At 59.7% G+C, this 16,503-nt stretch overlaps 1 protein-coding gene across 5 annotated transcripts; it reads left to right on the top strand.

The window, feature by feature from the left end:
• Nucleotides 1-711: 711 nt before the first annotated feature.
• On the top strand, nucleotides 712-15,978 carry KCNC3 (potassium voltage-gated channel subfamily C member 3). 5 transcript variants are annotated; one of them, XM_036068139.2, is made up of 5 exons: nucleotides 712-1,596; nucleotides 5,790-6,897; nucleotides 8,538-8,729; nucleotides 11,982-12,041; nucleotides 13,059-13,193. In XM_036068139.2, the coding sequence occupies exons 1-4, from the start codon at nucleotides 712-714 to the stop codon at nucleotides 11,996-11,998; spliced, it is 2,202 nt and encodes a 733-aa protein (XP_035924032.1). In that variant the 3' UTR covers nucleotides 11,999-12,041; nucleotides 13,059-13,193. The 5 variants fall into 5 exon arrangements, with proteins under 5 accessions (XP_035924032.1, XP_077918763.1, XP_077918761.1 ...); XM_078062637.1 differs by lacking the exon at nucleotides 13,059-13,193 and adding an exon at nucleotides 9,011-9,107; XM_078062635.1 differs by lacking the exon at nucleotides 13,059-13,193 and adding an exon at nucleotides 8,981-9,107.
• Nucleotides 15,979-16,503: the final 525 nt, after the last annotated feature.

The raw sequence follows: 16,503 nt of genomic DNA, 5'->3' as shown, positions 1-16,503 counted from the left end.
TCTCAGTCCCTATTCCTTCTGTCAGTCCAGCCTAGTGCTATTCGCGCGAAAGTACTCACTACACTCCATTTTCAGTTCCCGCCCCTCGTTCAGTCTCGCCCCCTCACTCTCCCAGCCCAATTAGGACTCTTTCTTTCTCAGGCCCTGCCTCTTAAGGTCCGCCCTGCCGCGCGACAAAGCAAAGTTAAGGACCCAAGCCGACTGTCTCCATCCGCCCCTCCCCACCCGGTCCTGCTTGCCAGCCCTTTAGGTCCTTTCTCTGTCCAATCAGGACCGTCTCCCCCATGCCAGTCAGAAATCTTTAAATAGTTTGGACGTGTCCCTTTCCTCTGCTGCACCCGCTCCTTTTTTCAGTTCAATCAGATCTCATATCTAGTCCCACCTCCCCCGTTTTCCCTGTGCGGCCCAGCCCCGCAGCGTTAGTTGCCGGTCCCGCCCCCTTAACACCTCGCTCCGCCCGCCCCTTCTCTCGGAAAGATCCAATCGGTGTGCTTCACCTGCAGCCCCGCCCCGTCCAGCTAGGCTGTGCGGAGTCCCCGACCTTCTAGCGGCCTCAGCCCCGCCCTACCTCCCCCAGACCAATCCGTTCTGTTCCTCCCCTACCGCGGCCCCGCCCCCTCCACTAGTCGCCTCCTCCACCCAATCCTGTCTGCCTCTCCCCCTGCGGCCCCGCCCCCTACGCCCCGCCCCTCCCGCCCCGCCCCCCGTCCAATGCTGAGCTCAGTCTGCGTCTCGTCCTTCCGCGGGCGCCAGGGGGCCAGCAAGCAGCAGCCGGCGCCACCGCCGCAGCCGCCCGAGTCCCCGCCGCCGCTGCCCCCGCCGCCGTCCCCGCCGCCGCTGCAGCAGCAGCAGTCTGCGCAGCCCGGCCCCGCCGCGTCCTCGGCGGGCCCCCCGGCACCTCGCGGGCCCGGGGGCCGGCGCGCCGAGCCATGCCCCGGGCTGCCGGCGGCGGCCATGGGGCGGCACGGCGGCGGCGGTGGCGACAGCGGCAAGATCGTGATCAACGTGGGCGGCGTGCGCCATGAGACGTACCGCTCGACGCTGCGCACCCTGCCGGGGACGCGGCTGGCCGGCCTGACGGAGCCCGAGGCGGCGGCGCGCTTCGACTACGATCCCGGCGCTGACGAGTTCTTCTTTGACCGGCACCCGGGAGTCTTCGCCTACGTGCTCAACTACTACCGCACAGGCAAGCTGCACTGTCCGGCCGACGTGTGCGGGCCGCTTTTCGAGGAGGAGCTCGGCTTCTGGGGCATCGACGAGACCGACGTGGAGGCCTGCTGCTGGATGACCTACCGGCAGCACCGCGACGCCGAAGAGGCGCTCGACTCCTTCGAGGCTCCGGACCCAGCGGGCGCAGCCAACGCCGCCAACGCCGCGGGCGCCCACGACGCGGGCCTGGACGACGAGGCGGGTGCGGGCGGCGGCGGCTTGGACGGCGCGGGCGGCGAGCTCAAGCGCCTCTGCTTCCAGGACGCGGGCGGCGGCGCCGGGGGGCCGCCAGGGGGCGCGGGCGGCGCGGGCGGCACGTGGTGGCGCCGCTGGCAGCCCCGTGTGTGGGCGCTCTTCGAGGACCCCTACTCGTCGCGGGCCGCCAGGGTGAGCGCGCTCTCGGAGCCCCCATCCCTCCCCCGTTTCCTCCAGATCCCCGCCCCTCAGGAGTGCCCCATCCTAACCCTCAGAATCCCTTGGCCCGTCCCAGCCCCTCCTGGCCTTCCTGGTCTCTGGGCCTCCCAGGCTCTTCTAGAGAAGAAGCCTCTTTCTCCAACCCCGAGTCTCCTGTACTTTTCTGAACACACCCCCTCTCCCTGCCATCCCCAGATCCTCAGAAGACGCTTCCGCAACCTTCAGAATCCCCCAGATCCCTCCAAACCCCACCCGGCTTCCCTAGGCTACCCAACACTCTTAGAAACTTCTGCCCCGACTGTGAATCTCCTGGGCTTCTCTGAACAACCTCACTACCCCCATTCCTGGACTCCTCTGAGACCCTCAGAAGAACTTTCTCCAGTCCTGAGTCTTCTGAGCCCCTGTGAATCCTTTTCACCTCTCTTGGTTACCCCTCAGATCCCTAGAGAACCCCTCTGCAACCCTCAGCTTCTTGGACCATCCCCAGACCCTCAGAAGACCTCCCTTCTTAACCTCCAGCGTCCCAGACCCTGTGACCACTGTCCCCTCCTTTCCCTGCCCCCCTGCAGCTCCTCGGAAGCCCCCTCTCCAACCCTCAGTCCCTTGGGTTCTCCCAACACCTCCCTGATTCTTTCTCCCTATGCCTCTCTCCCTGCACCTCCCCCTCTCTCCAAGTTTGAGTCTTCTGGCTATTTTTGAACCCCACTTCTGCTCTTAAAGTCTTAGAAGACTCCGCCTCAATCTCAGAGCCTCCTGGACCCCTGTGAATCCCCAAACCACTTGCTCTGGCTAGCACACTTTCCCCCTCCCCCTACTACAACACGGAGTCTTGGGGAGCCTTCCCTCCTGGGACCCTATCCAGTCCCCTCTGTGTCTCTGTGTTCACATAGCTTCCTGCATCTTCCACGCCAACTCCCATCCCAAGGACTTTCCCTATAAAGCTCCAGACTTCCCCCAAGCCTTTCACACTCCTCCTCAGTGTCTCCAGAAGAGTCTTGAGCCCCCATAATATGTCTTTCCTCTCCAGAAGCTCCCATATGCCTTCTTCTTCATCCACAGATTCTCCCAGCTTCTTCTCCCTTCCCACTCTTTATCTCTGGGATCCCCTATCCAGAGCCTCCCAGTCCTTTTCCAAGTCAATCAACTGACTTTTCCTCCTGTTCCAGAACTTTAATGAACCTCAATCTTTGGGACTCCTCCCCCCCACCCCCCATTTATCTGTCCCAAAACTTCCTTCCCAAAGTAGCTTCCAATTCTTTCCACTCTGCCTTGGTATCTTTCCACTGGCCCCTACCCCACCCTGCTCACTCCGTCTTTCCCAAGCTCCCCGCCCTCCCACCATCCAAACCTACCCCCAGAGTGAACCAGAGCGCACACACTCTAGCCTTATCTCCCTTGAAATGCCAGATTTTCCCCAAAGCTCCCTTCATCTTCCCCCCAAAACTTCCTTCAAACATCTCTAACTTCCTAGGTTAAATAGCTACCCTCCCCCTTTGTTCTCCCTTGAACCTCTTCCTCCTACTAACTTCCTCCCTGTGTTGAAAGAGAGGGGGACAGTTCAAAATGGGGGGATCAGAAAGGAGGGGAAAGAGGAACAACTCCGGCCCCCCCCCCCCAGCCTCCCGGGGACCCAAACACCCGGAGGAACCGGTCCGCCCCCCTCCCCCCACCGTGCCGTGTCCTGGGCCGGGAAGGACGCGGAGCCGCAGTGCCGCATTCGCGCCAGGGGAGGGAGCGAAGGGGGGGGGGAAGCCCAGAGGCACCGCATAAAGTTTGGTCCCAGGAAGCGCTGAGTTGGCGAGATTTGGGGCTGGGTGGGGGGAGGTGGGGAGGACGAGGTTCCGAAGGGACTTGACCCTAAATGCCCCCTCAGGCCTCTGAGTGGCCCCCTCCCCCATGGCCTGGGGCGCCCTTCTCTCGTAATCCCATTGAAGGGTGCTGAGGTGAGAAGAGAGGTTCGGGACAGTTACAGGGGAGGGGGGCTTGTCACTCACTTACTCCACAAATGGTTTTGAGTGTCGGCTTGCCAAGTACTTTCCAGCCTACAAGTGAGAGAGCTTGACAGAGTTGGAGTTGCCAGTGCAACGTGGAGAGTACGGCCCTACCTCATCCTCGCTCCCTTCCCCGTAATTTTTCCTTTCCTTCTTACAGGGACTCCTTGCCCTCCTGCCCCTTCTGCTTTTGAACCACCTCGGGGCAAGGGGTTAAACCGGTCCCGACGCTGTCCAGCCTCTACAGCTGTGCACTGCGACGGGTGTGCCCATCTTTCCTTCCTTGCCCTGGGAGGGAAGGAGTTAAACTCCTGGCCCGCTGCCTCCCGAGGTGTAGCGGCGGCACTGCGGCTGCGCCCTCCTTGCTCTGCTCCGGCCCGGAAGGGGTTAAGACCGCTCTCAGCCGCGGCGGCTGCGCACTGCGGCGGGGGAGCTGGCCGCGGTGCTGGCCGCTGCGCGCCCCGCCCCCCGGCCCGGCCGGCCCGCCCCCACTGCGGTGCCGCAGCCTGCGCCGCGCACCCGGCTCGGAGGGGGCGGAGGAGCACCGGGCATGCGCTGTGCGGCGGCCTCCGGCCTCTTAAACCACTGCAGAGAAACGAGGAGGGGGACGGGGCAGAGAGGGCCAGCGCTGACCCCAGCCCACCCCAAGGTCCAGGGCCCTCTCTGCTCTGCGCTTCAGATTAAAGTTGAGCCTTCCCAAGCCCAGACCCCGCCCCCCAGCCCTGTGGAGGAAGGAGAGTGGCTGAGGGGCTGTGCAGGCCCCCAGCCCACCGCAAGGTCTGGGGTCCTGTCTGCAGTCGGACCCTGGGCCCCCGCTTTTCTCTGCATCCCTGATTAAAACTCAAGCTACCCAGGCCCTCCTTCTTCCTCTACCCAACTGACTAAAGCCCCCTCTTTGCCTTAACACCCATCTCCTTCCTGCAAGGCACTAACCCCACTCTTTTCTTCTCCTCTCTGCATATTTGATAAAGCCCACTGTCACCTCCAGGGGCCAGCTCTGTCTCCTTCCTTCTCTAAGATCTTGACTGCATCCCCCTCTGCTCCTCCAGGTTTTCTTCAAAATCCACACCATTGCGTGCAGGACTCTGGTCCTCCCCATCCTGAAATAACCCATGTGTGCCCCACCCCCTTCTCTGCACTTTTGGCTGAAGCCTCCTCACCTCTGTGGCCCTAGCTCCACCATCTCCCCTGACGCTTAGGCCCCCCACCCTCCCTTCCTCTCCAGAGCCTGAAACCCCAACCCTCCTTCCTTCTATCCTTTTCAACTTTTGCAGACTTCACCCTTCACTTCTTTTCCTATTTATGGCCCTAATACCCCTCTGTGGTTCCAGCCATTTACTGTCCTCTCTGGGTGAGGGTGACACCCAGCTTTCTCCCTTCTCTGAGGCCGGACATTGGAACCAGGGTCCTTAAAACCCTGGCTCCTCTCTGAAGGCCTCGACCTTGCCCCCAACTAACTGATGCCCGCATACCCTAATAGGAGCTCAGACTTTCTTACTGAGTTCCAGACGCTGGGCCAAGCACTGTTTCTGGAGCCAGGACTTTCGTATACTCATATAATCCTCATAATAATCTGGTAAAAACAAAACAAAACAAAACAAAAAAACACTGAGGTGTGGAAAGCTTAATCTCCTTGCCCAAATTAGGCACAGGAAAAGCTGGATTCAAATCCAGGTTTTCTTAACCATCTCGGGGATTCTGCCTCCCCACCCACCTTCTCCCCTTCTCCTTCCCTTGGCTCCAAGCCGAGCTCCAAAGCCTCTGATACACAGAGGGTGAGTGATCTTGGTCTCACCCCACCCCACCCCGCCCCATCCCTCCCCCAGAATCCTTGGACCCTGCTGGGGAGTCCTGAGATGGGACACAGGGTATGGGGAAGTGGTCTGGGAGACAGAGTAAAGGACCAGAAATTGCTGTTTCCATGAAAACAGTTGCCCATCTGTTTCCACTGCTGGAGCCAGCTCCTATCCCAAGCTGGGGGGAGCTGCCTCCTCCTTTCCCTCCCTTTTTTCAGCGTTAGAGGGGACAGCAGGATGCAGGCTGTGATGGAGGCATGGAGTTTCTCGGGGTTTGGGGGGCTGGGAAAAGGGGCCACTGGGAGGGTCTTGTGGATATGGCTGGTTGACCAGATGCCTGGGTCACCTTTTGCCCTCTCTCTCCTGCCCTGCCTCACAGTATGTAGCCTTCGCCTCCCTCTTCTTCATCCTCATCTCCATAACCACCTTCTGCCTGGAGACCCATGAAGGCTTCATCCATATCAGCAACAAGACGGTGACACAGGCCTCCCCGATCCCCGGGGCTCCACCAGAGAACATCACCAATGTGGAGGTGGAGACGGAGCCCTTCCTGACCTATGTGGAGGGCGTGTGTGTGGTCTGGTTCACCTTCGAGTTCCTCATGCGCATCACCTTCTGCCCCGACAAGGTGGAATTTCTCAAGAGCAGCCTCAACATCATCGACTGTGTGGCCATCTTGCCCTTCTATCTCGAGGTGGGACTCTCAGGCCTCAGCTCCAAGGCTGCTAAAGACGTGCTGGGCTTCCTGCGGGTTGTCCGCTTTGTCCGAATCCTTCGCATCTTCAAGCTCACGCGCCATTTTGTGGGGCTGCGCGTGCTGGGCCACACACTCCGTGCCAGCACCAACGAGTTCCTGCTGCTCATCATCTTCCTGGCACTGGGCGTGCTCATCTTCGCCACCATGATCTACTACGCGGAGCGCATCGGCGCTGACCCCGATGACATCCTGGGCTCCAATCACACCTACTTCAAGAACATCCCCATCGGCTTCTGGTGGGCCGTGGTCACCATGACGACCCTGGGCTACGGAGACATGTACCCCAAGACGTGGTCGGGGATGCTGGTCGGGGCACTGTGTGCCCTGGCGGGGGTGCTCACCATCGCCATGCCCGTGCCCGTCATTGTCAACAACTTTGGCATGTACTATTCGCTGGCCATGGCCAAGCAGAAGCTGCCCAAGAAGAAGAACAAACATATCCCCCGCCCCCCGCAGCCCGGCTCTCCAAACTACTGCAAGCCCGACCCTCCCCCGCCCCCCCCGCACCACCCCCACCACGGCAGCGGTGGTATCAGCCCCCCGCCCCCCATCACCCCACCTTCCGTGGGGGTGACTGTGGCTGGGGCCTACCCACCGGGCCCCCACACGCACCCCGGGCTGCTCAGGGGGGGAGCGGGTGGGCTCGGGATCATGGGGCTGCCTCCTCTGCCAGCCCCTGGGGAGCCTTGCCCATTGGCTCAGGAGGAAGTCATTGAGATCAACCGGGCAGGTGAGAAGGGTGCATGAGGGGTGGGTGGGGGGAGTACAGGCAGAGACCCGTGGGAGGAGGCGGAGAGGTTTCGAGGGGGCAGGAGGTCACTGCTGAGGTTAAGAGAGACGGGGGGGTCACGACAGAGGGGAGAGGGAAGAGCGAAAGGCTATTGCTGAGGTCAGTGAAAAGGCACAGAAACAGATTCTGTGTGAGAGACAGTTTGGGGAGAGACAGATATTCCGGGGACAGCCAAGATATTCCGGGGGACCAGGGAGGCAGAGTAATCAGCCTCCGGCGAGGGGGAATCACAGGCCGGCCGGAAACCTGGCCAAGGGACAGCTGCAGTCTCTGAGTCTTCCAGCCATGACCCTGAGAAGAGCGTCTAAAAGCGACAGTCAGAAACCAAGCGATTGTCCCTGAGAGCGGGAGAGAGAGGACAGATGGAGGGAGCAGTGGGGGGGGGGTCAGTGGCAGAGAGTTCAGGTTCGACTGTGTGGCCATCTTGCCCTTCTATCTGGAGGTGGGACTCTCAGGCCTCAGCTCCAAGGCTGCTAAAGACGTGCTGGGCCTCCTGCGGGTTGTCCACTTTGTCCGAATCCTTCGCATCCCAAGAGAGGAGACAAGACTTAAAAACCCAGAGGCAGATAGAGGCCAGGAAGATAGGCCCAGAGGGCGACCGGCCACGTGACAGTGACTCGGGTCCCAGGGCCCCGTCTCTGGCTCTGAGAGCAGCCTGAGAGGGGTCTGAGAGACTCACAGAGAGGCTGCCGAGATAAAGAGGTGAAGCGAAGGAGATGAGGGAGAAGAAAGTTGACCGAGTGTTGCGTCCCCACCCCCACCCCCCGCCAGAGAGTCTGCGTCTCTGAGGCAATGATTGGGGGCGGCAGTCCGGGGCAGGGAGAGGCTGGTGGGCCCCACCCCCGTGACTTAAGTAGGTCAAGAAAGGGAGCTGGGCCGCCCAGCCCTCATCTTGCTCCCTCAGCCACTGACCCAGTTTCACACCAATTAAAAATAGCTTAAGTCAGAGCCTGGGGGACCCCCCTCCCCCTCCCTCCTCTGTCACCTTCCCAACCCTTCCCCACTGTGCCCTTTCCAGCACCCAACACCTTCCCTAAACAACTCCCTCCCAACCCCCTAGATTCCCCAGCCATCCTTCCAAACCCATCCCAAGCCATGCACCCTACCAACCCAACACTGCACCCTAGTCCTGCCCTACTTAGTTCACTTCAACCAACTGCCCACCCAGCACTCTAACCCAGCCTCTTTCCCAGCACCCAGCTCGCTTCCCAACCACCCTCCAAGTGCCCAACACCCCACCCCAGTCCTGCCCTTCCCAGCACCCAACACCTGGCCCGACCACCGCTTCCTACCGCTCAACGCCCTCCCTCCACACCCACGCCTAACCACCCTTCCCTCTCCCTGTTGTCCTTCCCAGTACTCAACACCCTCCCCCAATGACCTGCTCCCTCAACCCACCAGGCACACGCCCTGACACCCTGCTTCCAATTGTGCACCCCTCCTGTCACCTCCTCGAGACCCCCTGCCCCTCAATCATCTACTTCCAGCACCCAACATTCTCCAACACCCTCCTTGCTAGTCTTACCCCCACCTTGAGTTCCCACACCTCCTTTGTGTCTCTGTTTGACCCCCTGGTGCAGATCCACGCCCCAACGGGGACCCTGCTGCAGCTGCGCTTGCCCACGAGGACTGCCCAGCCATCGACCAGCCCGCCATGTCCCCGGAAGACAAGAGCCCCATCACCCCCGGGAGCCGAGGACGCTATAGCCGGGACCGAGCCTGCTTCCTCCTCACCGACTATGCCCCTTCCCCTGATGGCTCCATCCGGAAAGGTGAGGTGCCCTCCACCGGCCCCCTGGGACCCTCCCTCTCTCTCTCTCCCTCCCTCAGGGGAGGGGGGAGAGGGAGATGGGGGAGGAGGTGCTGGACTTCCCTTCACCCATCCCCTGGCCCCAAATTCCCTTCCTCCCAGACCCCCCACCCCCAAATTTCCTCACCACTGACCCTTCACCTGTCTTTATTCCATCTCCATCTCCCCCCCCCACCCCACCCTGGACCCTCTGGCCTCTTCCCCCACCCCCAGCCATTGGTGCTCCCCCACTGCCCCCCCCAGACTGGCGTAAGCCAGGTCCCCCAAGCTTCTTGCCCGACCTCAACGCCAACGCTGCAGCCTGGATATCCCCCTAGCGGACGAATCCCCTCCCCCCGGGGTAAGTAGCCCCCACCCTTTGATCCCCACCTCCCTCCTGACTAACCCCTCTGAGAACATGCAGCCCCCACTGACCGAGACTCCCATCCCCTCACTGAACAGCTCCATCCGATTAACCTGCAGCCACGACACTGACCCCACACCCACCTGCCCAGGACTTGCCCTGCCCCTCACTAACCCCCCAGAACTAACCCAGCCCTACCCACCATGTGCCTGACCTCCCTTCCCTGCCCTCACGACTGACCCCCCATCCTCACCCCCATCCACATCTTTCTCCCTGCCTCCCCCCGGGTGTTTTATTATTATTATTATTATTATTATTCAATTAAGAAAACAGGGTGCACACCCAGGACACTTCTGGGTGCACGCCGGGGTGAGGAAGACTCAGTCACTCACCCAGTGGCTTGTGAACTGGCCAGCGCTTACAGAGTACCCGCACATTCCTGGAGCGGTGCTAGGCACAGGGAATCAGCAGGGCAGAAGACCATCCCCCCGCCCCCAGAGGAGCTCCCAGTTTGATGGGAGAGACAGACACCGACCTAGAAAGTCCCTATTTGAGGTGATCTCTGGAAGTGGAGGTAGCACGGGGATGCGCAGTATGAGGAACACTCGAAACTCCCCCGGGTAGGAGGGAAGTGACGGGGAAGGCTTCCTGAAGGAACTGATGTCTGGAGTTAGCCTGACCTCAAGTGAAGAAGTGATCCCATTAGAGGGTAGCGGCCAGAGGGACCAGCACAAGCAAAGCTGAGGACACTGGGGACTGGCAGGCAGACAGGCAGGAAAGCCAGGCTGGGCTGAAGGGCCAGGACCTTGTTTAGGGCCCCGGGGAGGGCAGGTCAGCTCCTGGGCTGTGTGCGGATGGATTGGAGGTCAGGAGGCTGGAGGTCACAGGCTGGGATGAAGGTCCAGGGGGAGGATGCCACCTGGGCCCAGCTCAGGGTTGTGCACAGGGATGGAGAGGAAGGGACAAGGTAGAGGGAGTCAGGGATCCGGGTGGGCTGGGGAGGGACAAGGCTGGGGGACTGGCAGTGAGGAGACGTCGGGGACAGAGTGGCGAGGTAGTAGATGAATCTTTCAGCAAACACAGTCTAGCATTTATCTCATGCCAGGAAGTGAACACATATTCTGCAATCTTCATAGCAACCCTAACTTAACACATAGAGCTTGCTTCCTCCATCCATCCATCCATCCATCCATCCATCCATCCATCCATCCATCGAGCAGCTAATTACTGAGGGCACAGTTCCAGGCACTGGAGATTTGGCAGCGCCCAAAGCAAGAATCTGCCATCACAGAGCGTACACGTTACAGCACGGGTTAACACACTTCAGCCCATGGGCCAGGTCTGCCAGCAAGCTGTTTTGTAAATAAAGCTTTATTGGAACACAGCCACTGTCGTGCTACAACAGTAGAGTGGAAGAGTTGCCACGGAGAACGTGTGGCCCGCAGAGCTGAAAATATTTAGGAATTTGCCCTTTGCAGGAAAAGTTTGCCACCTCCTGATCAGAGGAAGCAGAAAATCAAATAGACGAACAAGATGCTTACTCTGGCCACTTCAGATGAGGGGGTTCTGCAAAGGCCTTTTTGAGGAGGTAACACAGAAATCTGAACGGTAAAAAGGACCAGTGGGGCAGAAGGAACAGCAAGTGCAAAGTTCCAGGGGATACTGAGGTGGGATGAGCTTGGTTTGTCAAAGGAAGAGCAAGGAGGGAAGTGTGGCTGAAACTGAGTAGCTGAGGGGAGGGGGGTGTCAGACAGAGTATGGGGGGGAGGATCATGAGGGGTTTTGGTGAGAGGCTGGATTTGATCTTCAAAGTGACAGGAAGCTGCCTGATGGCACTTGACCTATCTATCACTTAATCCGTCAGCAACCATCTGTGGAACCTTCTTTAGAAATACAGAGATATAGCCCAAAGAGTCCCTGTCTGCAGCCTAGGAAGATGCTGTCGTGGGACTTGGGGAGCCTGCAGGGACACCCTTGTCTTAAGCCCCTTGTTTCACAGAAGTTCAGGGGGGCCATGAACAACCCCATCCACAGAGCAGACAGGGATGAGAACCCAGGCTTCCAGGTTCCTAGTCCAGGAGGGACTGTGGCTCTTCTCATTCCATCCCTCCATCTGCCCCAATTCATCCTCCATTTTCATCTCATCCCCCCCTTCCCTGCTCCCACCTCATCCCTCCCCCTGCTTGCACCCAGTCCCCTTCCACCCTTTGTCCCCCCCCAGGTCTAGGTGGGCCCCCAGAGAATTGAGGGGCAGAGGGAGTGTGGAGGATTTGGGAATGGAAGGGAGGGTGGAGTGGGGGTGGGTGGGTGGAGGTCTCCGCTGCTCTTGCCTCTGATGCCAAAATCCATTCATTGAACTCAAATAATGGCTGGAGCTGATGGGGCTGACTGAGTTCTCTGCCCCTGGGTCCTGGATCCCTCCCCATTCCTGCACTCCCAAGCTCCTCCCTTTCTCTCTGTCCTTCCTGGGTGACCCCCCCCCTTCCACTACTGTCCCCCTACTCCTTCTCCCAAGACCATTCCCCCTGGCCCGCCCCTTGCCCACCCCATGACCCTTCCCTTCTTCTTCTCACACCAGCCTCCTGAGTCCAACACCTGACACCTGTTCCCCCTTCTTCCCCAACCCTCCCCCCACCTCCCTTCCTTGGTCCTCCTTCCCACCCTCCCCACCCACCCCCAGCCACCCCGGAAGCTCCTTCCATATTTGATGTCTTTGGCCGCCCCCATTTCACTGCTCCCCTTCCCCCGGAAAACACCAGAGAGGAAGAAGAGATTCCGGCGTTTCTCCGTCCCCCCAACAGTGAGGCTGTGTTGGGGGGTTCCCCCTGACCACCCTCCCCCCACCGTGACTCTGTGTATTTCTGTCCCCAGCTCTTGTCACCGCCTGAGACCTCGCGAGACCCTCGGTCCCCCCCTGCCCCTTCCCCCCAGGTTAGCAATTGGGAATGGCTGGGAGGGGGTGTCCCCAAGATGCTGGGCTTCCAACCCCCACCCCCCAGGCCCCCTCTCCTCTGGTCAAGATGCCCTTATCCAGACAGACCTCTTGGCATCGCCGAGAGAAGCACTAGAACTTCCCCCAGACACTGGCAGAACTCAGATCTTCCCAAGCTTTCAAGAAACCACACACATACTCCCCAATCTTAGACCCCCTTTGGCTATCAAGACACTGTCGAACCTTCCCATCAGAAGGTTTCCACCTCAAGACTTCATGACCCTTTAAAGATACCCCATTACAACCTTCAGGTGAGCCTTGCCCCTCTCAGACTGCTCTCTAGCCCCTCCAGGGGCACTGCCAGCTTTACCTCCTTGCCCCCCCTCACAGCCCCATCTCCTGCCTTGCCCCTTTCCCCACAACTAGGTCAGCCCCCACCTGAGCCCTCCCACCGGCTGCTCCCCCTACATGCATTCCACCGAGCTCCCTCCCCATGCCCGAGCTCCCTCCCCATGCCCGTGCTGCCCACCATCCGCCTTGCTGCCCCCCCACCTTTTTGCCTCAGATAAGGGGGCCAACGGGGGAGGGGGAGGGGAGGTGGGGGGCGGGCTGCGGTTGGGTTGGGGTGAGGGAGGCTCGGTGGGCGGGCGCCACCCTGCCTCCTAACCCCGGGTCTCTCCCCCTTCCCCATGTCTGAACCTTTCTCCCTGATGCTGACTGACTGTCCAATTTGTTCACCTCTCTCTCTCCATCTCCTTGGTCCGCCTCTGTCCATCTCTCTGCCTCTGCCATCTGTCTTGGTGTCTGACTGTCTCGTCTCTCATCCCCTCTGTCTCCCTCACCGTCTCTATCCCTGACCCTCTGCTTAACCTCTTTCTGTCTCTCTGCCTCTCTCTCTTTCTTTCTCCGTCTCTTATCCCTTCTGGCCGTTTCTCCCCCGCTTCCCTGTTGGACCCTTTCCCTGCACCCCCATCTCCATGCTTCCTCCCGTGTTTCTGACCCCTCCCCCCCCCCAGGTTACGAGAAATCCCGCAGCCTGAGCAGCATCGCGGGCCTGAGCGGGGTGTCCCTGCGCCTGGCGCCCCTTGCCACTCCCCCTGGCTCTCCCAGGGCCGCCCGCCGCGCTCCCCCAACCCTGCCCTCCATCCTCTAGCGCTCCCCTCCCCCCCGTGGGGGGACTCGGGGGTGACAGGGAAGAAGGTCAAAGGAGCTGGGGGTGGGGGGTGGGGGAAAGGGTTTTTTTTTTAAAAAATCAAAAAGTCATTAATAATATGCAACCGAGACGACGACGCCAGCAGACACCCCCGGACCCCTCACCCCCACCTGGGCCCCCAGGATGGAGGGGGAGGAGCCAAAGTCCAGCCCCCCCAACTCTCCACTCCCGCACCCCCAAATAAAGCCTTCTCAGGTCTCCATGAGCCATAGGACTTCCCGCTCCCATAAACTCCTGTAAATACGTCCAAATTATGCCAATTACATTTTGGGGCGCCTCTCCCCTACTCTGCATGCCTCTCTCAACCTGGACCCCGCCCCCAACTCCACCTCAGCAATAAGCCGCCAGGGGCTGCATGCCACGCGAATGAGGGAAGGGGCATTCTGGGAAGGGGGCGGGGACCTCAAGGGAGTCGGGCTGGCCTTTCAGCCACGGGAGGGTATCCTAGCCTCCTACCCTTCACCCCAGGAGGGCAACCCATCACATTGATGTAAAAAATATATATATTAGCAACAATGTGGGGGAAGGAGGAACAGTCACTCAAGCCCAAAAAACGAGCTGAGCTCAGATGGTAGAAGCAGAGGCACAGGGCTGTGCTGTGGACAGCTGCTCCCTCAGCCTTTAGGAGGATCCCTCTGGTGGATGTGACCCTTTCATCCCTCCCCAGGCCCCCCCCCCCCAAGGGATCTGCTCGCCTCTATTCTTGCTGCATGGACTCAGACCTCCCATCTCATAATTTCTGGGATGATCTGGCCCTAGCACACAAAATTCCCCAACACCCCCTCCAGATTACCAGGACATGAGACCTGCACCCAGAATTCCTGAGACCAACCCTGGCACCCCGCATCCCCTAAATCCCCACAGGGTCCTGGGACTTAACCTCTGCATACAGATGCTGCCCCCAAGCCCCTCCCCACCCATTGCCTGGACTGCATCCCAGCACCTCAAACCTCCAAGACTTGACCCAGCCCTTCAGCTCACTTTCAGCCTTTGGGATGCTCCAAATCCTTCCCACACTTGGACATTTCTTGGACACCACCAAATCCTCAGGCCTGCCCTCCTCCAAATATCCCCAAATCTCTGACATCAGACATCCACCTCAGGTTCTCCTGATGCTAGAATTTCCAAGATAGGCTCAACCTGTCTGCAATGCCAGGGAACCAGACCTTCCCCCGGGCATCCCCTTTCTTATGCCTAGCCCTGCCTCTTCCAAGAGCCCCTCCCCTTAAATGGTGCCCCAAAGGGACCCTCTTAATGGACATCAATGTTTCCCAGAGGGTTATATTTGTACCCCTGGTGATGTGCTAAGGTTTTAGGCAGTACAAGGACACTTAATCTAAAAAGTTGTGTCCGTTATGGCATCTTGCACAGAAGCCGGGAAGTCCAGATACTGCTGCCTGGCCCAGACACCGTTTATTTAGGGCAGAGTGTTTCCACTTACAGCAGAGCCTGTGCCCCCGTCAAGGGACACGAACATCAGAAGCTTGGGAAACGACAAACCTACCGGGGCTGGGATCCCAGCCCACCCTTCCCCGGCATTCCTCGTCCTGCCATGCTCGCGGGTGGAAGATCATTTGTCATATCCCATCCTGGCTCAAGGATGCGCTACCTCCCCCAAGCCCAGAGACCGCACCGGTCCCAGAATCCTTAGAGGGGACCCCCCCTTTTGGAGCTGGAGGCCCACGGAATTAGCAACCTCCCTCCCTCTGCTCCCACGGCCTCAGGAACCCCCCACCCACCCGAGGGTTGGGGGGTCTCACTGAGCACGATTCTTGATGCAACGATTCCTATGCAAGGGGCATTTTGAGTCCCCCCCCTCCTTCCCTCGGACCCTAAACCCTGACGAATCAGGGGTGAGGGGTGGGGCAGGTTCTGGTGGGAGCGGGGTGGGGCGAGGCAAAGGGCTAGGGACTCCAGACACCAGGGTATGGGGATGGGGACTGATTATATTGCCAAAGGGTTTAACTTCTTTAAAAAAAAAAAAAAATAGCCCCCCGATTCCCCTGACCCTCACGGAAGCCGAACAGTGCGGGGAAAGGGGGTGAGGATTTTTCCGAAGGGTACAGACCTCTTCCCAACGTCTCCCCCTGCTCGCCAATCTGCCACACGTACCCAGCTTTTTAGTTCAGCTTTTAAAAATAATCACAATCATAACCCTTTACAGAACGTGACTCACGTCCTTCACCACCGACCCCATCCCCCAAGTCAACAGTGTGGGATTCGGGGAGGAAGAGAGAGAGCTAAAGGGACAACTTCCAAGTCCCGCTCCCCTTTTCTCCCCGGCCGCCAGGGTGCCTGCAACTACACGCATGCGCTGCATGACGCGCTCCCCACACGCATGTCGCGCCCCTCCTGCGCTCCGGGAACGCACGGACACGGGGCGGGGGGCGGGGCGATTGGGGAGGAACGAACGGCGGGGGTCTTCCTGAGTTCAGCGGCTCCTCCTCCCCATCACACACACAGCAATAAGATTCTCTCACTCAAATGTGGGCGGGGCGGGCCTGGCCTGTCGCAGTGGGAGGTGGGAGGAGTGGCGAGGGGGCGCTCTCAGGGATGGGGGCGGGTGTCCGGAGTCAGTGTGGGGAGGGGAGGTCTGCAAATCGTCCAACTCTGGTGCTAATGGCGGGTCTTCTCAGCCCACCCCCAGGGCAGGGAGGGAGGGGTCGGCATGGCCCCTCCCCCAAGTCTCCCCCACGCCCACCCTGGGTGCATGAACCGCCCAATGCAGAAGCTGCCGCATGTCACCTGCCCTCCCCAAAGAAAAAGTGTCATGCCCCCTTCCCACCCACCCTCTCACTTCCCACTAAAATAAAAGTTTCCTTTTCATTTAAAAGTTGCATCCTGTTTGCTGGGAAGGTCTCCGGATCTGGGCCAGGGTGGGAGTTTTGGGAGCAGAGGAGTTGGGTCTTCAAGAACAGGGGTCATATTAAAGTAGCAAGGGTGTGCGCTTTAGGGGGTCCAGACATCCCCTTGATGGCTGGCTCTCACCTTGTCACTTTTCTGAGGGTTGATTGGGGGGGGAGAAGTGACTGCCTCAGTTTCCCTGATGGTAAAAATGGGGATCCACACCCCTAACTTGAAACTGTGAGGGCACCTGGTAATAGGAGCTCTGAGGTGAGGGTGACAACCCTAGGAGAGGAGTGGAGCTAGGTCTCCAGTAAGAGGTTAGGGGCCAAGGGTCACATGCTCCATATCGCCCACTCTGAAGCCAGACTGTGTGGGTTCAACTCCTTGGTAGCTGTGTGTTC

The sequence above is a fragment of the Halichoerus grypus genome, chromosome 15 (genome assembly GCF_964656455.1).
Source record: "Halichoerus grypus chromosome 15, mHalGry1.hap1.1, whole genome shotgun sequence".
Classification (NCBI taxonomy): Eukaryota; Metazoa; Chordata; class Mammalia; order Carnivora; family Phocidae; genus Halichoerus; species Halichoerus grypus.
The sequence above is the reverse complement of the archived record's forward strand: the minus strand, read 5'-3'. Positions and strand labels throughout refer to the sequence as shown.